The sequence below is a fragment of the Phalacrocorax aristotelis genome, chromosome 7 (assembly GCF_949628215.1).
Source record: "Phalacrocorax aristotelis chromosome 7, bGulAri2.1, whole genome shotgun sequence".
NCBI classification, from domain to species: domain Eukaryota; kingdom Metazoa; phylum Chordata; class Aves; order Suliformes; family Phalacrocoracidae; genus Phalacrocorax; species Phalacrocorax aristotelis.
The window spans coordinates 453,531-477,981 of NC_134282.1; the positions used below are offsets into that span (position 1 = coordinate 453,531).

The 24,451-nt window shown below is 38.8% G+C and overlaps 1 protein-coding gene across 2 annotated transcripts; it reads left to right on the forward strand.

Moving 5' to 3' along the window:
* The first annotated feature begins 99 nt into the window (after positions 1–99).
* On the forward strand, positions 100–24,437 carry MCCC1 (methylcrotonyl-CoA carboxylase subunit 1). 2 transcript variants are annotated; one of them, XM_075098401.1, is made up of 19 exons: positions 100–202; positions 1,222–1,268; positions 2,278–2,417; positions 2,832–2,927; positions 3,094–3,215; positions 4,210–4,357; positions 5,180–5,301; positions 6,465–6,576; positions 6,909–6,990; positions 7,807–7,934; positions 9,657–9,840; positions 10,348–10,457; positions 11,776–11,992; positions 13,099–13,185; positions 13,759–13,808; positions 18,630–18,767; positions 20,124–20,231; positions 21,255–21,326; positions 22,803–24,437. In XM_075098401.1, the coding sequence occupies exons 1-19, from the start codon at positions 144–146 to the stop codon at positions 22,920–22,922; spliced, it is 2,142 nt and encodes a 713-aa protein (XP_074954502.1). In that variant the 5' UTR covers positions 100–143; the 3' UTR covers positions 22,923–24,437. The 2 variants fall into 2 exon arrangements, with proteins under 2 accessions (XP_074954502.1, XP_074954503.1); XM_075098402.1 differs by lacking the exons at positions 21,255–21,326; positions 22,803–24,437 and having other exon boundaries at positions 18,630–18,772; positions 20,128–20,205.
* Positions 24,438–24,451: the final 14 nt, after the last annotated feature.

A 24,451-nucleotide genomic window follows, 5' to 3' on the forward strand; every position in this document is an offset into this window, starting at 1 on the left:
CCCGCACCAGACAGCCCTTTCACCACACGCCCGCGCCCTCCCTCAGCCCCGCGCCTCGCTTCAGCACGCCCCTGCCGCGGCAGCCAATAGCGGCCGGCCTGGCGCGCACACCCTCCGTCCCGTCGGCCCCTGCGCTCGCCAACATGGCGCTGGTGCAGGCGGCCGAGCAGGGCCGCCGCTGCTTGGGGGCGCTGCGGCGGCAGTGAGTGTGGGGCAGGGGGCGGCGGAGGGGACCGCGCCCGGGAGGGGGGCGGCTTCCCAAAGCCGAGCCTGGGGCCGGGCTGCCCGAGGCGGGAAGGGGCTCTGCGCTTGGGAGCCGGGCCGGCGCCGCGGCTCCGTGCGGAGGGTGGCGCGTGTGGCGCGGGGGCACAGCTACCCCGGCCTTCTCTGTAGAAAGAGCAAAAAAAGAAGAACCCCTGGAGTTCCTAGCATGGTTTTGGCAGTGGGTGCAGGTTCCGTGGAACTGCCCTGGGGGTGGGGTAGCCACCGCGCTGCTGCCTGCCGCCCTGGGCAGGGGGAGCTGCGCACCGTGACAGCTGCTCACTGGAGGTTCAGGAAATGCACTAATGTCCCCCCTCGTTTTTGAAACTGAGCTTTTGGCTGTGTGGTGTCAAGGACGTGATTCAAGATTCCAGAGATGATTTATACGTTAATTAAAAGTTCTAAGAGTTTATTTGTACGGTTTCTTCCAGACACTTAACCGTCACTGATTTCTTCATTATTAGTCATTTGAGGTTTTTCATTTCTGAAATTCTTCATAGCTCTTCTTTCTTGCTATCCTTCATGTTCTTCTCGCTTGCACCTTTTCTCTATAGAAACAACTCCTATTTCCATTTTAAGCTTTTCTGTTTTGTGGTTGTTGCCTTTCCCAAATACTTCGCGTTGCCTTCTCTCTAATAAATACCAGGTGTTGGCTGTTCCATCTACTAGAAGTGTGTTTGCCCCCCCTTTACTTTTTTTATAAAAAGTTTACTATTTCAATTTTAATGCTGCTAAAAAGGAAGGGGACAATTTATTATGTGTCTTAGTAAAAACACTTAAGGAGAGATCTGGTGAAGTTTGTACAAGCTTCCTTGTACTTGAATACGTTCTGTGTAAATAGTTGTATCAAAAGCTTTGGAAATTCTAGTGCTGGCCTCCTCTTACCTGAAAATAAAAGTAGCTCAGTCGCCACTTCTTTGTGTACTTCTGTAATGCTTCTGTGTGTTTATAATTGTACAGGCAATGGAACCAACTACAAAGATCTGTGAAATGGGCCTCAACGATAGGTATGAAATTTAACTTCTTTAGCTACTAGGTTTAGTTGCTTGTGTAATGTGGATCATTTTACAATTAGTTTTAGACCATTAGTTGCTGAAAAACTGTAAGTTTTTAAAAATAAATATTCAGTATTTGTATAGTTTTTGAAAACAGTATGTTATAGCTCACCTAACAGAAATCATCTTTAATGTGTAAACAACATTTCGAATAGCTTTATCTGTCATATTTAGATATACTCAACTTAATGAAAACTATTTATTTTTCTGATGTTTTACTTTGAGTCCTTTCCTGATACAAATGTTGCAAAGTCCAAGAACTGTTTTTTAGGCATAATGGTATTTACCCAATATATGAAGGAAAGTTAAAAATATTTAGCAAGATGATTTAAACTGACCCTGTTGTCATGTTGTATAAAAAGATGTTTCAGAATTCAGAGATATATTTTAATTCTATTAGTTAGTTTTAAGCTATTTAGTTCTGACTGTGCTGACCTTATATTTCTGTGATGTTTTAGCTGCTGTCATGAGACTTCATAGAAGCTTGTAAGTCACTAAAAAAAACCCACCTCAAAAGACTTCCTACCTTGTTGTTTCTTCGTGACTGTATCAACAAGGAATAGTGCTCCTCAAAGAAATTTGAATCACTTCTGTGTCGGCAGGGAGGGGCAGGTGTTAATTGTTTCCTAGTTGGTCCGGAAAGTACACACTAAAAATATTAGCATCAACTTTTATGTTGAAGTGGTGTTTTAGGGTTGGAATATATTTCTTGAAAGCTAAAAAGAAAAAAACTACTTAAATCGAACATACTTCTGCATAAGGACTCTAAGGAAGAAATTCCAAGCCTAGCACAGAAGTGCTTTTGAGTGAAGCATGTGTTTTTTCATTATTAGAAGAAATGCATAAACATTATAAATTATGAAAAAGAAATCTGAATTTTAAAATTGTTTTATTTCCAGGAATGTTTTAAAGGATATATTTCTTTTAAAAATGGCTTACTGTGCTTCATCCTTTTAAACAGGAGGTCACAACATAGGGAAGATTCTTATCGCAAACCGAGGAGAAATTGCATGCAGAGTGATGCGAACAGCAAAGAAAATGGGTGTGAAGTCTGTAGCAGTTTATAGCGAAGCAGACAGGAATTCCATGCATGTAGCAATGGTGAAGTATATTCCTTAAGTTTGTGATTAATGTTCATGCACAACAGTAGTTCTCATAAGTTCAATGTGAAAGTAGATGTGTGTGCTAATGCAGTTAATTTTCACCTCTGCAGAGTTACTTCCAAGTTTTCCTTGGAAAACTCTGTCTCAGCACCTCACAACTCTACAGGGAGCGCATTGCAGTTTGGCTCTCTGACTCCAGAGTAGCCACTGGGGCTAGAGAATGGCTTCTGATTTTGTGAAGAAAGTCAGAATTTTTTTCACCCACTTGAGTCTCTCCATGAAGAGGGGCAGTGATTTAAGCTGTTGCATGCTAGCTGTCTGATAAACAGTATGATTAGCTCAGATGTTCAGTTAAATTTGCTTTTTATTATCTTATAAACAGTCTGTATTATATATATTTTTTCTGTAACAGGCAGATGAAGCTTATTGCATTGGTCCAGCACCCTCTCAGCAGAGTTACTTGGCCATGGAGAAAATAATGCAAGTGGCCAAGGTCTCAGCAGCACAGGTGAGTAGATCATGACCTTAAATCACCCATTACTTCCATGATCTTTAGGTCTTTATTTTTACCTGTGGTGTTTCCCTTATGTGTTTCCTTAGCACTCTACTGAAGTTTTCGTTTTTTCTAAGCCAAACTGATATAAAAGTAGGCTGGTAACATTATTCTATTTTAGGCTATTCATCCAGGTTATGGTTTCCTCTCAGAAAACACAGAGTTTGCAGAGTTGTGCAAGCACGAGGGAATCATCTTCATAGGTCCGCCTTCATCTGCTATCAGAGATATGGGTATTAAGAGGTATCTATTTCTGATTTCCTACTTGGTTATGCAATTTACAGTTTGGCAAAGCTAATTTTGTTAACAAATGATGAGTTGTTCCATAATTGTTTTATTCTGTCAACTTTTTTTTTTTGGTTTTCTTCAAAGGAATAAGCTCCAGGTTTATAGATGTTGAATTCCTATAGACGCAGAAACAATCAAGACTGTTCAGTTATTAGGATTTTGATAATTAAATACCTAATTGACTCCAGTTTTCCAGAACTGGGGCATTGCACTACTGTATAGGTAAGGGTTCAGCAGGCAGATTGGATGTCTTGTATATTGGGCAAAAGAACGGTGGAAAAGAAGCACCATGTCATCAGGGGTTATTGTGGCTCATGTAAGTTGGGGTGATAAGTTTTGTTCATCACATTGGATCTTAACTACTTTGATCAAAGAAATGTTTCCAGGGTATGAAGTGTAAATCAAGAATATGGAAATAAGGTTATTACCAACACATGAACTGTATAATATTAATTTCAGAGAATTAAATTTTTATCACTTCCTAGTATGAGAGTAAATTACCTCTGTCATTTAGCTAGTTTTGCATGCATACCTGAAGTTATAGTTGTTATGTTCAAGCGTTTTATGTGTGGCGTGAATCTAGCCTGTATCGTGAAAAAAGGTCTGCCTTTTACAGGTTTAAATATAGTTCTGGCAGGAATGCAGTGTTGTAACTTGAAAATGTTAGGTTTTGGCCTCCCTGATGTGGGTCAGAAGATGGGAAAGAACAGTACGCCTGAAACTGACTGCCACTTTTATGTGGAGGGCTTGGAGAAAAAAATTCCTCTTTGAAACTTTTTATTAATTACGATCAAATCCTATATAACCCACTTATGTAAGTAGTCCTGTTGAGGTCAGTGGAACTACTTTTCTGAGGAGAATTCACATTGGGAACATACACAGATTTGGAGCTTAAAGTAAGAAAAAAAATTATTATTATCGTTCTAAACATAAAACTGTTCTGTCAAAGCACTTCGAAAGCTATAATGTCTGCTGCTGGCGTTCCTGTTGTTGAAGGTTATCATGGAGAAGATCAATCAGATGAGTGTCTAAATGAACATGCCAAGAGAATAGGATATCCAGTAATGATTAAAGCTGTTTGCGGAGGTGGAGGAAAGGTAAAGGAAGTAATCTGTTTATCACGTGGTGTAAAGTTGTTGTGTCTTGGTACCTGTAACAGAAGATTCTGAAAACAAAGAAAGCAGAAAACTGCTTTTGGTTAAAATTCATTATTAATGTCCAGTCTAGCACCATGAAATCTCATTTCCATTTGTTGTGCAGTGAGGCACGAGATAATTAACTGGTATAAACTGAAAGACTTGTTTATTTCAGTGGGTCTCCAGTAATTCACACGAGCAAAATGTTGTCCTATGGATTTGTTCGTATGAAATTAGATTACTTTATATTGTTAGTTCATGATAGCTTCTGTGACTTTTCTTGCTAGCTTTAAGAGTTGCATAAGTGATTAGAAATACCATTTAAGTATTTGGTGTCTAGACATTTTTTAATGTATGGTAACTTCCCTGTCTATATCTGATTTTTCTCTGAAATAAATTTCTATAAAAATGCATGATAGAAAATTCTAGTTATTTCCAAAATGGCTATATTTATTTTTAAATTAAATCAGTTTTTCCCTGCCAATCTAGAAAAATTTCTATGATATTTAAAAATAAAAATGAGTTTTGTACTCATCCATATCAATGGAATGTTAATATCTATTTTTAAAATTTCTAATGGCACTTTCAGTGGCACTTAGTAGACTCGCCTTATTGGAAGGTGATACACAATTTTGCTAAAGTTTAAGAAAGAAAGGAAAAGTGTTATCATTAAGCTCATTTCTTGCTGTTATAGTAATTTACCTGTTTGTGTGCAACAAAGATTTTTATTGTGTACCCTATTTTTAGACATTTAGATATTCTGCTTTTTAAATTTAATTTCAGGGCATGAGAATTGCTCATTCAGAAAAGGAGTTTCTGGACCAACTGGAATCAGCTAGGAGAGAAGCAAAGAAGTCTTTCAATGATGATGCAATGCTGATTGAGAAATTTGTAGATAATCCAAGGTGAGCAATAGGTGTTCTAATATAAACACTAATGTTTATTCTATTGTTAAATAAACAAAACTAGTTTAGTAGTAGGATGAAAGTTGGTCTTTTATGTTTATTTGCACTATGGCAGATGTTAATTTAGTCAAAATAGTTTATAATGTATTGAATTTCTTGCAATTACTTCATTTTGAATGGTAAGAATTAAAATACCGCTGTTTGGGAGATACGGCCATGACGTTTAATGACACTGATACTCTCCATGAGTGAGCTTTTTAAACTTGATTTACATCTAGGAAAAAAATCACTTCATAATACTTAAACTACAGACCTGAGTCAAGCTGTTATGGTGTTTCTGCTTCCCCCAGGTGTCCTAAACTAGTTATTTAATCTTTCCCTATTTTGATATTTAAAACAGAAGTCTTTAGCTCATGCCTGACCTGTGAAACTGAGCTAATTTATTTATTATTAAGAGCTTCTCACAGAGATCTGTTTGATACTCTTGTACTTATACATCTGTTTTTCTTGAAGCATCACAATAAGAAAGCATTTATTCTAAAGAAACTGAGGGACTGCTTATGCTGTCAGATGGGCATGAGAAAGACCTCATTAAATTCCTGAGGAACTTCTTTTGCCAGCATCAGAGGATTATCAGAATGGTGACAGATTTTTCTTAGTTTTATACATAGAATGAAGTTCTGCCGCCTAATAGTTGTCCTCTGAAATGGCTTGTTGAAATAAACAATGTTATTCCTGAGCCAGGGCTGCTGCCTGTTGAGAACTGCTACATGGTAAATTATGAGGGAAACCATCATTACCAAATAACAGTGAAGTGGTTTTACTTTTATTATAATAAAATAACTAATAAAGATATTATCCGGAAATACATATCCTTTAGATAATCTTGCTTGATCTATGGCCTATGAGGTTTCACTGCAGTAGCTGGCATTTAGAATCCTGTTTCATTTAGGAGACTGAGGAAGTATAAAATGGTTGAAATCCTGCATAATAGCAGCCTCATTTCTACATTTTTGGCTATTTGAGGGCAGACACTTAAACCTATAAGAAGTCCTACTGAAGTGTACAGGACCGTGTACAAGTTCAAAGTCTGTTTGGGTGAAGTTGGTTGCAAGATTGGGGCTTTATTGAAATATATTGAAACACTTATTATTATGAAACAGGCATGTTGAAGTCCAAATATTTGGTGACCAGCATGGCAATGCAGTCTATCTGTTTGAAAGAGACTGCAGTGTGCAAAGACGACATCAGAAGATCATTGAAGAGGCACCAGGGGTAAGCAGGGAGTTCTTACAATGTTTTTTATTAACTGACATATCTTTAAAGTAGTTGCTGACGCCTATAGGATTTATTTAGTGGGTAGTATTTGTAATTCTCAGTACCTGTTTTAATTTTGCTGCAGAAAATGTTTCCAATTGAAAAAATTACTTTCTTTAGAAAATTATTCTTAGGGGAAAATTACATAGATTTCAAGTATAACATTGATAAAGATTTCGCTACATATTTAGCATAAAGATTTGCTAAATACCACAAAATATTAATGCAGAGTATGTTTAATATTAACAAAATTCACAATAATTAATAATCTTTTGTATTTTTATTTACAGCCAGGAATTAATCCTGAAGTTCGAAAGAGACTTGGAGAAGCTGCTGTCAAAGCAGCTAAAGCAGTGAATTATGTGGGAGCAGGTAAGTGTGGAGGTATGGCTGCTCCAAGGGTATGCTTTTAACTTAGTAAGACTTTAAGCCCTGAGGCAAATGGCATCTGATTGTTCTGGAGTATGATGCACATCCCCCATTTTTTTGAGGTTTAAGCAAGTAGTAACATAGTTAATTCTGATGTAATTACAAATTCAAACTGGCATACCTGTTCTGAGCTCAAGACCAGTGGCACCTGAAGAATAGAAAGAAAAAATTTCAGAGCAGATAATTCAATCAACTGGATTGTTGTTGGAAAGTGAGCATTATGAATGTTAGTAAGTTTGAGCAGGGCAAGGGAAAAGTAATTTATCTTTTCAGCATACAGACAATATTTTATATTCAAACAGTAAAGCCTTTAAAAAAATGCAACTCAACTCACTGTCTGTGAAGTTCACGCTATTTCCCAGATGAAAAATACCCTGCTAAAATTATTTGTGGCTTTCCTTTTCTCACTGCTTTCTTTGGATAAATGTAAAAAAAAAAATAATTACATACCCTATACGTATACACAATACTTTAAAGAGTCTTGATGCACTTCTTACAGCTCTAATGAAATTCACCTCTTACTGTAGAGGAGAATGGCTACTAAACAGCACAGGATACGTAAATGTGCAAGGAAATAACCCTGCTGTGTTCAGACCTCAATTGTGTGACCCTTTAAGATAATTTGTATAGGATTTAATGAAATTCAATGTATCTGGTTTAGAAATAAGTCTTGTCCAGGTGTAAATTAGTTAAGTGTCTTTGGTGTCAATTCTGAAAAAGTCTTGTTTTGGTGAAGTGCCCTTTTATTCAATACTTCAGGAACAGTGGAATTTATTATGGACTCCCAACATAATTTTTACTTCATGGAGATGAATACCAGGCTGCAAGTAGAGCACCCGGTTACAGAGATGATCACTGGAACAGACTTAGTGGAATGGCAGCTTAGGGTAAGTGTTAATTGATTTCACGTGTAGAGTTCCTCTTGGCTGGTGAGCAGTGCTCTTTGATATAGCCTGTGAGAGACCAGGTATGCTTTCAGATCATCATCTCCTATTCAGCTAATTGGGTAGGGTTTCTTTTGCTCTGAAGGCATGTCTTGTGTTACTGCATTTGATTGTAGAGCACTGTGTAGATGCTCTGAATCCCAACAAAGTCTTCTTCCAGTGTGTACAGAAAAAACATTTTATAAAGTATATTTAGAGAGGTTATAGAGAATGTGGAAAGTGGGAGGAGTAGGGGCCTGATCTTTCCCTTGCCATGCTGAAATTTTTTTTTTAAACTCTAGTTCAAGTATATTTCTGGCCCAAAAGTCATTCTTGGATCAGGCCGTAGGGGGAAGACTTTTTACAAAAATATGCGTGGTGTTATACCAGTATAGTCACATTCTAAAATAAAGGTATAATTGTGTGAACTGGAAACAGGCTATTTCCTCACACACCAAATTTGCAGAGAGATTAGTCATGCATTTGAGTGATAACAGGAAGTTTTGGACCTTAGGGAACTGGAAATAAAAACCAATTCTGGTTAGATAAATCCAAAAGTGAGGACAGCAACACACACTGAGCTTAAGGAGATATGGTGGGGGAGTGTTTAGTGCGACCAGAAAGGAAACTAAAGTGGCAAATGCTGATGCAAAAAGGAGGAGCTTTTGCCTTCCTGATCTGGGTTGAGTGTTGAGTGCTGAGTTGGAGCAGGGATCAAACAATACTGGGAGAAGGAGAAAGAGAGAAGGTGGAAAGGTTCAGCGGTCTTGTCATGTGACTTAATGAGTCAATAGATAGAATATGTCTATCAGTTGTTGGAGTGATTATTTTTGTGAATCTGTATAGAACTATTCTTTCTTTGAAGACTAAGTTATATTCTGCTGTCTTTGCTGAAATCCATAGTTCGGTGGCAGAAAGCAGGGTATGGAAAACCCCTGACGCTTCAAAAGAAGATGAAATGTTGCTACAAATATTGTAATAGGAACTTGTGTTTTCCCATGTAGATGGAAACTGTAGCTTCCTGGTAAAGAGTCTCCTCTGTGTTTAACTGCAGCAGGCTGCGTATTATTTTGTCCCTGAAAGTCCTAGTTTTTCAGTCTCAAACTGGTGTATTGGTGTTTGTTGGTATTCCTGTATTTGTAATGTGAATTTCTTTGAGTAGTAAAACAATGTTTCCTCTCCCATTAAAGGTTCTTAAATTGTTAGAAATCCCCTTAGAGAAACATTCCCTTAAACGTACAGGTCTCACGGTTTACAGAAGAATCAACAGCCTATGCCATTAGTGCTGGCTGTCAGTAATCCATTTTATCATCTGCTTTTGGAGCAATTTTTCTCTAATAAAATCTTGTCTTAGTTGACCAGGCTTTAACTTAAACTTTTAATTATTTTTTTACATAACCAGTAGAAAAAAAATTAGTCGTCTTCCATTATGTTTTAGCTGTGTAAAATATTAGGAGGTTGATTTACGCAATAATAATTCAAAATCCTTTGACTGGTGACTCCTGGAGAAAAGGAAGGAGTAACTTTGGAATTAGCCTTTTATGACCTACCGGTTTTTTCCTCCTTGCGCGCTTTTTTAATATGTTTTCTAGTTGTTCATGTCTAGAAGAAAGATATTTAATATTTCATACATGGGCACTCCAGTATATTGATCGCACATTAAATAAAAAAATTTATTGTTTCCAGGTTGCAGCAGGAGAGAAGATTCCCCTAATGCAGGAAGAGATTCTGCTCCGGGGCCATGCATTTGAAGCTAGAATATATGCTGAAGACCCAAATAATAACTTTATGCCAGGGGCTGGGCCATTGTTGCACTTATCCACCCCACCGCCTGATAGTTTCACCAGGATAGAAACTGGAGTCAGACAAGGTAAAACTGAAGGCAGTGGCATAATCGGAAATATTTCACATCAGTAGTTCTTTGTAACCGTTTCCCTCTTCAGCATAAAAAAGTTTACTTGACAGGACGTTGTTACAAAGGCGGTTTGCTACAGAATTACTCTCCCTTGTGATTGTCCATGTGCTTTGGCCAGTCACTGAATGTTTTATTTACCTCTTTATTTACCTCTATCCAAATTATTGTCCATTGGATCATGCTGATTATATTCTCATCACAATTTATCAATCCCGCATTCTGATTCCAACAAAGAAAACTGAATTTGAGCACGGTTACCTATAGAAAAGGCTGTACTGAAGTTGTCCTTGGAATTGAAATGCCAGGTCACGTCATTAAAGACTAATGCTCTTTAAGGATATAGAGGAGTGTGGCCATCAGTTGTGTCAGAGTTTAATGCCCTATGGCGTTCAGTACTATGCATTACCAGCTTGCAGAAATACTTGGTTTAGTGTTACAGCATTTTTTTTTCATATATTTTAGGTGATGAGGTTTCTGTTCATTATGATCCAATGATTGCAAAGCTAGTTGTTTGGGCTGAGGATCGTCAAGCAGCACTGAGAAAGTTGCGATACAGTTTACATCAATATAATGTAAGTAGGAGGAATGCAGTGTGATTTCAGATCTTGAGCTAACTTTGTGAATGTCTTCAGCTAAGAAAATATGGATAAAATACTACAGTAAAACAGAAGTGGTTTCTAAGAGGGAGCCTGTGTTGCCACTACCATTTCAGATTCATTATTTGTTTGCAGAGGCTGTATTTTTTCCTAACTTGCGAACTCTTCTCATTGGTGGAATGAGTAGAAATAAGTGTGAAGTCCAGTTTTACACATAGATTTTTTAAGTTTGCGATATCTTCAGTTGGATGATGCAGCTGGGACTTCATAGAAGAGTAAGGCTAACAGCCAACATTTTCAGTTGTACCATGAGAGGAATTTGTAGGTGGAACTTGTCAGACAATGTTTGCTTGTAATTTCTAATTTGTAGAAACAATTACATTTTTTGAGTCTACATGTGGTAAAGAAATAATGGGGAATTTTAAATGCTGTCAGTTCTTTCTAAGAAGTGGTCCCTTTTTACCCTATCAAAACTATAGGTATTGTATCTATTTTCAAAAGCGAAATTCAGAAGGTGTCACTTGGGGTGAGACTGAATATTTGTGCAGACTTAATTTACACTTTTAAATCAACAACGTAAACACAATTGAGGTACTGAAAATGTTTGGCCTGCTATTGTTTTAGCTAAAAATGAAGATTACTGCAAATAAGAGAGATAAAATAATTCCTTTCTTTTTTTTCAGAGTTTTCTTAGTAGTTCTGTCAATAAATGTTGACGGCACAATATAGTTACCAGTCTCACTGACTTCTCTAAAACAATTAGTTCTGTTTTCATGCCGTTTACTTAGGTATTTTGTACTACAGGAAATGCATAGTATCTAGAAAAATTATAAAATTCACTCTGCCCATTTGTTACTATTAAAAGATCAAATATGGAACAGCTGAAACTTTTATAACTAATTTTCAATAAGAGGCACATTTCATATTACGAATGTTCTTTTAAATACTCAGAGCATGATTTTTCAGAAACAGTAGGGTTTTTTCCCAAATTACCTCCCACTGCTATTGCTGGGAAACTTTATTTGACTTCACAGTGGACAAAGGTAGCATTCTGAAAAGAATGCTTTTGAGAAAGCTGCTCTTGGGTTTGTTTTTTTTTCTTTTTGAAAGCAATGGTTTCATTGGTAATAAAACAGACTGGTTAAATTAATTACATTTTATTGATAAACTTTGTGTTTTCATGGTGCTGTTTGAACAAAGATTCATCTATTGTCTATGCATAAGTTGAGCAGAAAGCTGTACATCCATTCGTAACTTCATTTCAGTTTGTCAATATTCTTCTTTTTCTTTACAGATTGTAGGGTTAAGCACCAATATTGATTTCTTACTGAGCCTGTCAGGACACCCACAGTTTGCTGCTGGAAATGTGCACACTAATTTCATTCCTCAGCACCATGATGAGCTGTTTCCAAGCAAAAAGGCAACCCCACATGAAGTTATGTGTCAGGCAGCTCTAGGACTCATACTGAAAGAGAAAATGCTAACAGATGCTTTTAGAGATCAGTCAGGTGGTAAGGATCACTCTTTTGTTTTGTTGTATTTTACTTGTGACTGGATGAGGCAGTGCTGTGAGCTCATGTACAATTATTTAATTTGCATGCTCCCTTTTCACCTAACTTTGTGCCGGCTCAGGGTTCTGCATTCTGGCATCTGTCAGATATTTACACGTGGAGCAGACTATAACTTTTGTTAAGGGGCTGATATCGAATACTTCGCTACTGTAATGTACAGACTATTTCCCAGAGCACTTCAGATAGGCACTATCTGAAAGACCTTGGGATTCATAATCAGCTTCACTGTGTAGTCTTTGCTCTTACAAGCATAAACAGTGAGTATCTGTCACTGTTATTCCTACGGTTGGCCCAAGGTCTTCAGAGGTGAAATTGACTCGGCTAGGACTGGGGGAGGCAATAAGGTTTAATGGAATGACCAGGACTCCAGGAGCTGAACATTCTTGAGTTCTGACACTGTAATGGCTATATCAGTGGGGCATGTGATTGCTGTTAATAAAAACTTCGTATAAATCTAATATATGCTGCCAACAACCTTCTTAATTTTCTTTTCTCCTCCACTTTAACTGTCCTGGGAAGATGAGAGAATGGGATTGGAAAGATTCCTGTACACTATTCTCTTGCTTCAAGGGACAATGAACTAATAGGGCAATATCTGATAGCTGTATATCTGATCCATTCTCAAAAACACCAATAGAAAACCCCTCAAGCCCAGACAATTTGCTACCACGTTTGGCTACTCTTAGAGTTGGATCTTTCACCTGAAGGTTAATCTGAGTCTGCTAAATTGCAGTTGAATTCCCATGCTTTCTTGTCCTGTTCAAGGACGTGTTCGTGGAGAACAGTCAATATGCTTCTCCTTAGTAAGTGCTGCTGTTAGTGTCAGATTTTCTGCAGGTTACACAGCCTCAGTTTATTCAGTGTTGAAGCTTGAGTGAGGGATTGTCACTATCTGTTACAGCAGTTCCCCAGTCTCCTATGTGAAATATAAGTATATAAGTATGATGGTAGGCATAACAGGACAGTGATTTTACAGTGTAAGTTCTAACTATTGCGTTTTGTAAAAGTAGAATGTAAGTAATGTATCTGTGTATTTTGTATTTTAGATAAATTCTCACCATTTGCATCCAGCACTGGTAGAAGAATAAATATATGTTATACTAGAAAACTCTCTCTGCTGGATGGGGAAAACAGTAAGTTAATATAAAAGTGTGTGGAGGGAGAGGATATACTTGATGGATAAAATTATTTCAACTGCTGCTTGAAAATTCAGGCTAAGAAATAGCAAATAGAAGCAGTATGAGTTTTGTGCAATTTAAGCAGGGAATTCATGGAATTGCGTGATTAATCAACACTTAGATCTTGAGGAGATATAAACCAAATTCAAATGACACTACTGAGGTTCATAATGTAAATGAATAAGGTTGAGATTTTTAGAACTGAGTGCCATTGACTTTTTTTCTATTTCACTTCGGTGTGAAAGTATTCAGCACTTTTTCCCATCAAAAATCTGTTCTACATCTAGGTAACTTAGTGTAGATTTCAGAGCATAACTTCAGGTGTTTATCTTTGTAAAACAAATTGCTTAGAATTCAGTATGAAACCTGCAGTATGTACTAAGCTAATCTGAAAATACTTGTTCTTTTCTTAGTATTGGTAGGTCTCTTTTACTCTTTTTTGATTAAAAAAAAAATGTTGTTCATATATCATTATTCTCTAGATCATATAATTAAATCTACTCACATATATTTTGTTTTATTGAACAGTTGTGGATGTAGCTGTAAGTTACAATCAAGAAGGGTCATACAACATGCAGGTAAAAGTCCAATTTTTTCAGATTATTTCATTAGATAAAAGAATCAGTTTCCTGTAGAATTCTCTTGGTATTAACTGTTATTAAAGTTGCTTGGTAATTACCAATACAGGATTCCATTTTTTGTTTACTTGCAGCCATTGTTGTAGACTTATTTTGGCCTGAAATTATCTTTGCTAGATGCTGGATTGGCGTGGAAAAGCTACTAAAATGCTTCTAAAGATGAGGCTAAGAACAGCATTTGGTTCTTCACTGTTTAAAGATCTTTCTCTATTTTTCCCTTCCTTAAATTTGTCCTTCTAAAACATCGGAAGTTAGATTTAAATCTGCATTTAAAAATACATTTTTTCCACAGGACTCCTGTTTTATTCTGTGCATGAGATGGATCTCCTGTGGGATAAATAAAAGCTTTCTAGAGCATTATCTGTAAGATTACACTTTTTTTTTTTTTAAGATGAAAATTAGAAAGTGATTCCCAAATGAGATGAGGAATTATGAGGGTAGTAAATATTCTGGTTAAATAATTGAATGATGCCCAGCAGAACTGGCTTCTTTCTCTGGCTACACTATAGAGATCCTACAGGATACAACTCAAGACTCTTTAAACATAGATTTTTCTTGTGTGTGAGAGTCTCTTAATTGTGTGGCTTATGGGGTTTGTGTTTTGCTGAGTGGTGAATATCCTTCTTCCATCACCTGGAGTTGAATGGGTTTTATCTCAGATTTGGCACCCAAAATGATTGCATGCTTGCATGCTAGGGAGTGCAGTCTCTCTAGTTGAGCTTCTTGTTTACCTTGTTCAGAAGAAGATGATTATAAGTCAGTATTTATGAACTGCTTCATGTGTATAGAAATGAGTGTACTAGAAGAATAGTGAGAAAACTATTGTGCAGTTATGTGTATAACCACATGTTGGGTAACTCAAACCCTTACGCCCTTACTTCTATTGATAGGAATATTGAGATAACCCACATCCCTCAAGTAATGCCCAGGTTCTTCTGGGTGTATTGATTACATATGTAATGCAGGAAAGCTTTTACACTTCAGGATTATTTTATATAAGTAATGTCAGCGAAAAATAAGAGAGGCAGGAAGGAATGTAGAGTAGGGCCTTTTGGGGAGGGGAAGTGCAGCTGGGGAGAATGTAGACTCCCAGGGAAGGAACAAAGCGGGTTGACATGGAAATTGAGAGAAGCTGGATATAAGGGATGGAGAAACAGAATTGGGGAGGACAGTGCCTCTGGAGTGCTACAAAACCTGTCCTGAGGTCAGTCAACTCTACAGCAGGTTTCTGGGACATGGCACTGGCAAGTACTCACAGTGGTGCTCAGGGTTCCCCTAATTTGCACCCCTGCTCAGGATACAGATCAAGCAAAGGATTTTTTTCTCAGCGATCAGTATCAGATTAGCAGTATCCTTTCAATGCATGTTATAAGGTCTTAATTCAGTAGAAAAATAATACACAACTGTATAAATGAAGACTGAATTTTGTCCCTACACATAACATCCTAGCAAGACTAGCAAGTCTCTGATTATTCTCTTACTGATGTTAGACTTACAAATCAAAAGTTCAGTTAAATGCAGTGCACTTATGTTCATATTCTTACAGTCTCTATATTCTGAAGTTGAGGCAGAGGTGCAGTTTCCATTGACGTAGATGAAAGGGTTACCTACAAGTAAATGACCTTTCCATTTGGTCTTTCTTTTGCCATTTTGGTGTCTAATTGACACGGTCTCCATTACTACTCTCCCCTGCTCCTTTGTAGGTTTACTTGAATATATTGCAGTTTTTGTGTTATAGGCTTCCAAGACTGAGGAAGTTACCTGTCTTTTGGAAGGCACTGGGGAGACTTGTGATGTGAGGTGAATAGTATGGCTTTTTCAGTTTGAAGAAAGTCAAGATGCTAGGACAAATGATAAATATTGGATTCTAGTAGCATCACTAAACAGCATATTCTGTTTTTTTGTTTTTCCTGAGAAATAGTACACCTTTGTATTTTCAGAATCACAGAACAGTAGGCGTTGGAAGGGACCTGGAGCTCATCCCATCCAACCCCCCTGCTTGAGCAGGCACACCCAGAGCAGGGGCACAGGACCGTGTCCAGGCGGGGGGTGAATGTCTCCAGGGAAGGGACCCCACAGCCTCTCTGGGCAGCCTGTGCCACTGCTCTGGCACCCGCACAGGGAAGGGGTTTTGTCTTCATGTTCAGGTGGAACTTCCCGTGTTCCAACTTGTGCCCGTTGCCCCTTGGCCTGTCGTTGGGCACCACTGTAAAGAGTCCGGCCCCATCCTCTTGACACCCACCCTTCAGATATTTATAAGCATTGATGAGATCCCACCTTGGTCTTCTCTTCTCCAGGCTAAACAAACGCAGCCTTTCCTCATAAGAGAGATGCTCCAGTCCCCTCATCATCTTCATAAGTCACTGCTGAACTCTCTCCAGTAGTTCCCTGTCTGTCTTGAACTGGGCAGCCCAGAACTGGATGCAGAACTCCAGACATGGCCTCACTGGGGTGGAGCAGAGGGGGAGGAGAACCTCCCTCGCCCTGCTGGCCACACTCCTTTCCATGCCCCCCAGGACACCGCTGGCCTCCTTGGCCCCAAAGGCCTAGTGCTGGCTCAGGGTCACCTTGCTGCCCCCCAGCGCCCCCAGGGCCTTCTCAGCAGAGCTTCTCTCCAGAAGGTCCCCCCCAGCCTGTGCTGGTGCGGGGGGTTGTTCCTCCCCAGGGGCAAGACCTTGCACTTGCTCATGTTGAATTCCATGAGGCTCCCCTGGGCCCAGCTCTCCAGCCTGTCCAGGACTCGCTGGATGGCAGCACAGCCTTCTGGTGCATCAGCCGCTCCTCCCAGCTTGGGACCATCAGCGAACTTGCTGAGGGGACGCTCTGTCCCTTCGTCCAGGGCATTGATGAATATGCTGAACCGGACTGGACCCAGCCCACGCCCCTGGGGAACACCGCTAGGTACAGGCCTCCAACCAGGCTCTGTGCTGTTGATCACAACCTTCTGAGCTCTGCTGTTCAGCCAGTTCTCAATCCACCTCACTGTCCTCCCATCTAACCCACACTTCCTAAGCTTACCTGCGAGGATGTTATGGGAGACAGTGTCAGAAGCCTTGCTGATGTCAAGGTAAACAACATCCACTGCTCTCTCTTCATCTACCCAGCGTGCTATGCCGTCATAGAAGGCTTTCAGGGTGGTCAGACATGGCCTCCCCTTGGTGATTCCATGTTGACTACTTCTGATAACCTTCTTTTCCTCTACATGCCTGGAGATGACCTCCAGGATGAGCTGTTCCATCACCTTTCTGGGGCTGGAGGTGAGGCTGACTGGCCTATAGTTCCCCAAGTCCTCCTTCTTGCCCTTTTTGAAGGCTGGAGTGACATTGGCTACCCAGCTCTCCTGAAGTCCAGGGTTGTAATCCTACTTGTTGCCCTGCTTCTACCATACAGGATCCTGAACTCCACATCTCATGTCACTGCAGCCAAGGCTGCCCCCAACTCCTACATCCTCAGTCAGACCTTCTTTGTTTGTTAGTATAAGGTCCAACAGCACATCTCACCAAAAAGTAATCCTCGATGCTCTGCAGGAACCTCCTGGATTACATGGGCCTTGTGTGTTGCTTTTCCAGCACATATCAGGGTGGTTGAAGTCCCCCACGAGAACCAGAGCCGGCGACTGTGAGGCTACTTCCAGCTGTCTGTAGAAGGCCTCATCGACCTCTTCTTCCTGAGCAGGTGGCCTGCAGCAAATGCCCACAACAGTGTCACCCATATTTGCCTGCCCCTTGAGTTTTACTCATGAGCTCTTGACTCGTTCTTCCTCTACCCCTCGGCCGAGCTCAGTGCATTCCAGTGGCTCCTTCACATAAAGAGCAACTCCCCCACCTCGCCTTGTTGGCCTGTCTTTCCTAAAAAGCCTGTAGCCATCCATGACGGCATTCCAGTCACACGAGCTGCCCCACCATGTCCCTGTAACTGCAATCGGATCGTGGCCCTGCGACCGCACGCAGATCTCTAGTTGCTCCTGTTTATTCCCCACGCTGGGTGCATTGGTGTACAGGCATTTCAGAGAGGTAACTGAGCACACAGGTTTCCCTGGAGGGGTGCACGTGGACCCCACTATAGCCATGCACACCCTCGGGGTGTTTGGTCTTCTGTCAAGCTTGTGAGGCAGCTCAGGCACCTTTGTTGTTGCTCTGGTTGGCCTGGTTCCCCCATTGGATGTAACAGCATCAGCATTGCCACTTTGGCCCCTGTCCCCCGAGTCCTTCAGTTTAAAGCCTGCCTCACCAAGTGGGCCAGCCGGCTGCCAAAGATTTCCTTGCCCCTTCTAGACAGGTGGGTTCCATCCCTCCCTAACAGGCTATGATTCCTGGGGAAATTCCCATTGTCATGAAAACCAAAACTCTCATGACAGCACCAGCCACGTAGCCAAGAGTTGATTTGCTTTATTTGCCTGTTATTGGCTGCCCATTTTCCTCCAACTGCTAGAATAGAGAAGATGACTTGGGCACCAATATTTTTCACTTGCTCCCCCAGGGCTTTATAGTCTTCCTAGTTTTTGGCAAGTACTGTTGCATAGTTTGTGATAAAAATTGTCATTGGAGAGCATATGAGGTAATCTTCTGAGCTGATTGCAGAATACATTCTGCTATTTGGAAAATAAAGGATATATAAGGTTTGAAAAGATATTTTTAATTCCACAATTATCTATGGAGAATCACAGGTTGTGAGTGTATACTACAAAAACTATCTTTTGGTTTGTCATCTTAGAGTTCATGAGCGTTAGGCTTTGTCCTTACAAAAGCATTTAATTTTCAGATTCAAGATAAAATGTTCCTGGTTTCTGGAGAGATCTTCAATGAAGGTGATTCAGTTTACTTGAGGTCTTCAGTAAACGGAGCAGTGTGTAAGTCCAAATTGGTCATTTTGGACAACACCATTTATCTCTTTTTTTCGGTAATGTTCCTTTCTTTATTATCGCAAGTATAAAATTTCAAAGTTTATCCAAGTAAATGAACAATATAAATTGCAAGAGAATGTGAAAGAGAATCATAATTTCAGTCTCTTACATTGGCCCATAATGTTTTGATACTTGTTGGATTTATAGCTGTAATTAGAAGTTAGTTGCTTATGGTCAGTGAGTGAGAAAATAATTACTTTTAGAATGATAAAATACAGTTAGGTGAATCAAAGCTGCAAGTGATGGTGTGGGACGGGGGAACACAAAATATTAAAATGGTCAAGTATCTTAAGTTTGTTGTAGCACAGTAGCAATTACTTCAAACTGATAATTACTTGAAAGTGCTTGTAACTACTCTTCCATAACAGTGTATTTAATTTTTAATATTAAATGATAAGAAATCAGTATTGGTCTGAGGAAGGGTAACTTCAGCTAATATTAAAAAAAACTGGAATTATGAGTTACCACAGCATTATCTGCATTGCATGAATAATGGCATTTGAAAGAGGAGGTACCCTAGTTTGCATGATTAGGCTGGTAATTTTTTATTTGCAGTTAAAAAGATTATAGGGCCTTAAAGTAAGTCAATAAAATGTGATCTAAATAAGTAAATTTTATGTATTGGTTTCAATAATCAACCTCTAGCTCTGAGCCCCTCAAGACTTTCAGCAGAATGCAGTGAAAACCTTGCTGCTCTAATAAGGAGGACAAAATAACTCATGCTGGAATGGCAAAGCTTAGTTTTCCTGTGGTATCAGAGGGGAGTCTGAAGTGGGGGATCTAGAAGAAAACAGGAGTTTTAGGATGCGGGGGAGAACGAGTCTTTGGGTAATTCTGGGTAGCAAAACTGAGAGGACTCGAAGGATTTTGGATGATGGTGAGAACTTTTTTGCTATGCTTAGCACTGAATTAATTTTATTGTGGATTGTGAAACGCTCGTATTGACAATATTTGGCAGTGAAGATGCCAACATCTTTCTTACTTTTTGCAGCAACCTGCCTACCCCTTCTGCAAACAGCCTTTGCTCATTTTCTAAAACCTGTGCTGTTGCTGCGTGAATAGGCAAGGTGTGGGTTTGGAACAAAGGTCCATGTGGAGCCTCTTTTTTCACAGGGGTAGTTCCTTCCTTGTTGGTCCTTAGCAGCCGCAGGTGTGACTTTTAGGAACTTAGACATTATTAAAGTGGTAAGCGTGCTCACAGTCGTCTTGCTGCCCTGACTCCAGTAGTTTGCCACCCTAAACGGCTGGCTGTTTGACTAAAGCTGGATCTGTTCTTTCCCTGTAGTCAGCATGTCTGCTAGTGGTATTATTTTATGTTGTTAACTCATATGTCACTGATTTTATTTCTGTAGGAAGGTAGCGCTCAGATTGGCCTTCCTGTACCCAAGTACTTATCGGCAGTAAGTTCGGTGGGACTGCAAAGTGGTGCTGTAGCACCCATGACAGGCACAGTTGAAAAGGTAATTATAATAATATGGGTAGGAAATGAATTCTCCAATAGATCCAAGTTCACTCTTCCAGAAACAGTCCTTGCTTCTGTACTGCCGGGAAGGAATGAGAGCCAGAAATGTCAGTGCTGTGGGGTTTCTCCCAGGTGGAAAAAGCCCTATTTACTCTTGACTTCTCAGCAGCCTCCCAAGAGTTTTTCAGGCTTCTAGTTGTCCTTTTCTAGAGCTCTGGAAGATCTGACTATTCAGCTAATCCTACTGCTTAAATAATGTTTCCTTCATCTTAATTACTTTCTAAGACAAAGTTCCATGAAGTGTTAAGGGCTCTTTGATCCATTTCACCTGACCAGAAGAATAAGATGCTAGATGCACTTGCAAGAAAAGAAATATTCAGAAATGCCTTTTATGTGAAGCTGTGTATTTCGCTCCTTCTGTTTCTGGTTTTATGTCTTTTCTTTAGCTCAGGAAGTCTTGCATACTTGTACTTCTCTGTACAGTGGAAAAGTTTCAATAGAAAAGAGATTTCCAGGATTGTTTAGTATTTAAAGGGTTCTGCTAGCAATAAAAAGGCATGAACCCTTTCCACAGGGTGGAGGACGTTGAATGTAGATCTCTTACATACTGAGCGAATGCTCTAAGTCAAAGTTATTGCAGAAAAACTAGGTGGCTCCTGCACTCTTCTTTCTGGATTTTGTTTTAAAAACAAGTTTAGTGACTGGGTCCTGGAAGGGGTTCTCAGAACAGCAGCTCTTAAGCACAGAAGGGGTAGAATATACATTGTCTCTTCTAGTGTTTAGTCTTTGATACATAAATGGTCATCCTGTTATCTGTTACTGAACCGCTTTCTGTAGCCTCCGACTCCCCTTGAGCATTATCTAGAGAACTCAGATACCCAGTTCAACAATAATGAATATATTATGAGGCTTTTTTGCAAACCCACAGTCATTCAGTGGATTGTGCTAGCTGAGATCCAGCTGATGATTTGTAATGGTACAGACATGCATGATTTTTTCCCAATTTTCTCTTGAATTGTAGGTGTTTGTGAAAGCAGGGGATAAGGTTCAGATTGGAGACCCGCTGGTTGTTATGATAGCTATGAAAATGGAGGTGAGTGAAATATAAAAATCTGGTCCTGGTTTAATTACTTCTGGTTGCATTATTGAAGTATGGTGCGGACTGTAGCTTGCAGATTGCAGTATCACTTCATATGCTGTAAAACAAGTGTGCTGACTAGATTTTAGAGGATTATAGTTGCTGTTGTTAACAAATGGCGATTATATAATCCATGATATTCTGCAGATGTTTTAAGGTTCATTTTGTTAGCTTTGTCAGTCATTCTCTCCCGCACCAAGAAAGCAATAATCCTTTCATTTTTCTAGCAGAAAACTCTCTAGGTATATCTCTTACTCACTGTCTGTCATATAAGCATATATAATGTCTGCAGTTACTTCATGCAGAAATTTAGCTAATGATGACTTTGTAAATATGCCCAGGATTTTTTTTTGTTCATATTCTTTTTACTATTATTTACATAAAGCTTTACCAAGAGCATACCAAAGATTCTTTGTAATTGTCCACATAGCATTCAATGGACTCGTACTTTGGCCATTATATGATGTCATATTGCTTGATCGTGGCTCAAATTGCTTGAATTATAGCTTTTGTAGCCTGAACTGATTTAGATTGTCTATTAGTTTATTTTAAACCTCAGTTTGCAGTAGCAGAATTAATGTTGTTGAGAAAATTAGCTTTTTCCCTTATCATGTCCTTTTGTAAATGGCACTAAAATTACATGTCATACATCATCTGTGCACTAAAAAAATGACACCCAAAATTATTTGCGATTGGATGTTAAGTATTTGTTCCTCTCCAGCTGGTATCTCAGAGTGACATTATCTGAGTTGGTTTTTTTTAGTTATTGAAATATAAAATAAGCAAATTATTACTTAAATGAATCCTTGCTTAAAGTGAGGGTTGAATATCTGATATTAAATGTTCTGATATTAGACTAACTCTATTTAGAAAATTACCAAGAAATAAAACTTCAATGGAGAACTAACCTGATACTCCTTTACTGTGAGTAGTAGCTGTATTTGTATTTCATCTGGATTTTGCCAAATATCTCTTCAATAAAGACCCGTCCTGGCCGGCAAACAAAAATATCTTTACTAAATCCGCAGATTCCTCTTAAGGGAAAAAATCTGCTATATGATTAATGTTTTGGACTAAAACTGAATTATTTCTGCCTGGTATTTATTATAAAACCAAAAAATATTGGTGAAGTAAAATAACATTCAGCTGTTCATACTTCAAAATATAACATTATATAGCATTTTCCTCCCCAGTACACCTATCAAAATGAATATTGATGAGAAAATAGAACTTGAAAAATGTCTAGGATAATATTTTAAAAGACCATTTAAAATAAATATACATGTGTTAGAGGAAGTAATTAAGTGTGTTCTGTTCTAATTGTACCAAAGAGTAATATTAGCATTTGGGGTGGGGGGAGTGGAGAGGGGACGGCGAGAAGAGAAATAAAAAAGTACTCTGCTGGTTCACTATTAATCTGTTTCTATACAGCATACCATAAGGGCGCCAAAGGCAGGAGTGATAAAAAAGGTTCATTTCCAAGAAGGTGCCCAGGCCAATAGACACGCTCCGCTAGTTGAATTCGTGGATGAAGAGGCTGAGTTAAAATAGAATTCAAGGAAGGTGCATTTTATTTTTTCTACTTTGCTGATTTTTCTCTCAGGAGATTTCTTCATATTTTCAGCAACTGTTTCATATAACAGATTGGGTAACTTGTTTCCTCTGCACTTCCTGCATAGTTTGACTGTAAATTATGCTAACTTCACTGAAACTTGGATATCACTATACTGTAATCATATATATATGTCACGGACCTATATGTGATTGTTGTTCCGTGGTTATGTTTGCCTGTGAAAAGGCATTAGACTGGAAAAAGATGTGGAATTCTTACAGGATGGGAGAGGTTAGTAAGGACTGTACGTTACAGACAGCTAGGGTGCTTTTGCCTAGTTTTTCGTTCACAGCTGCCTTTTTTCCCTGAGATGTGAGACCATTGATTTGAAGGTGACATTGTTTTATGAACTCATTTCTCTGGCAAAATTCCTGTTTATGTCTTATGCTTTTGCCTGAATAAGAGAATTCTGGATTGTTCCTTAGCCCAGGATCCCTCTCAGTCGTTTTTGGTGTACCTTTTGTCCCATTTACCTCAATGAGTAGTGAAAATTTTGCATTTCAAAAATCACTGTAATATACTTTGAAATATATGATACAAAGCATTTCTAAAATTCATATTAGCATTTGCTACACTAATCACAGCTGGAACGTAACTGCTTTCCAGAAATATAATTTGATCTTTAAACATTAAGTAGTAGCACAGAAAGATGATAAGCTTATTTAATACCTAGAAAGTGCGCCAAAATAAAACACTGACTTCAAAATCGTCATTAGTTTTCCCATATTGTTCATTCTCTAATATGTTACTTATCGGCTGGAATGAAGTATACCAAAGTCTTTATAACACCATGGACTATGGCTAAGAATAATAGACAGATTTTTTTTTTTGAATCTGCTGTGTTGCAGAAGGGATAATTGGTAGGTTTTTTCAATATACAAAGAAAATATTTCTCAGATGCAGCATACTGATCATTTGCCATGAGTTTTTATTTGTTGAAAAAGCACCTCAGAGAAACAGGAAAAGGGAAAGAAAAAAGAAGTTTTAATTGTTGCAAACTTGCAAAATCTTTCCACCTTTTAGTTAAGGTGAGGTTCTGCTTGTCATATGAACTTCTGATATATTAATTTAAGACAATAGCGTGGTTTATACTGGTATACACAGATGCTGCAGTGATTCCAAACTTGTAGTTATATCTGTGTAAATGGATCCTTATATCTACCTGAAATCTGACATCCGAATCAATATACAATATCACAGGGAATTCTCTGATCTGATTCTATAACTGTGCAGCCTTGCCGGCAATGCATACAAAAATTGTAAAAAAGTAATGGCTCTGGATGGGTCTGTATATTAAAAGCATACGGTAATAATTTTCAATTTTACTTGTAATCCAATGGCCACCTAACAAAAAATTGCACTCTGGTAATAATTGCACTCTGGCGATCATCTTGAAGAATATTGTCACAGTGATTTTTATTTACTGCCAAATAAAAATTAAGCTTAACTTTGAATGTTTGTTTTCATT

What these genes read in the sequence shown, in the direction of transcription:
- MCCC1 (XM_075098401.1), top strand. Translation starts at nt 144, where the DNA reads ATGGCGCTGGTGCAGGCGGCCGAGCAGGGCCGCCGCTGCTTGGGGGCG. An exon ending in CCAAGGTCTCAGCAGCACAG is followed by an intron (nt 2,928 to 3,093) that starts GTGAGTAGATCA and finishes ATTCTATTTTAG; the next exon opens with GCTATTCATCCAGGTTATGG. An exon ending in TTTTAGAGATCAGTCAGGTG is followed by an intron (nt 11,993 to 13,098) that starts GTAAGGATCACT and finishes TTTGTATTTTAG; the next exon opens with ATAAATTCTCACCATTTGCA.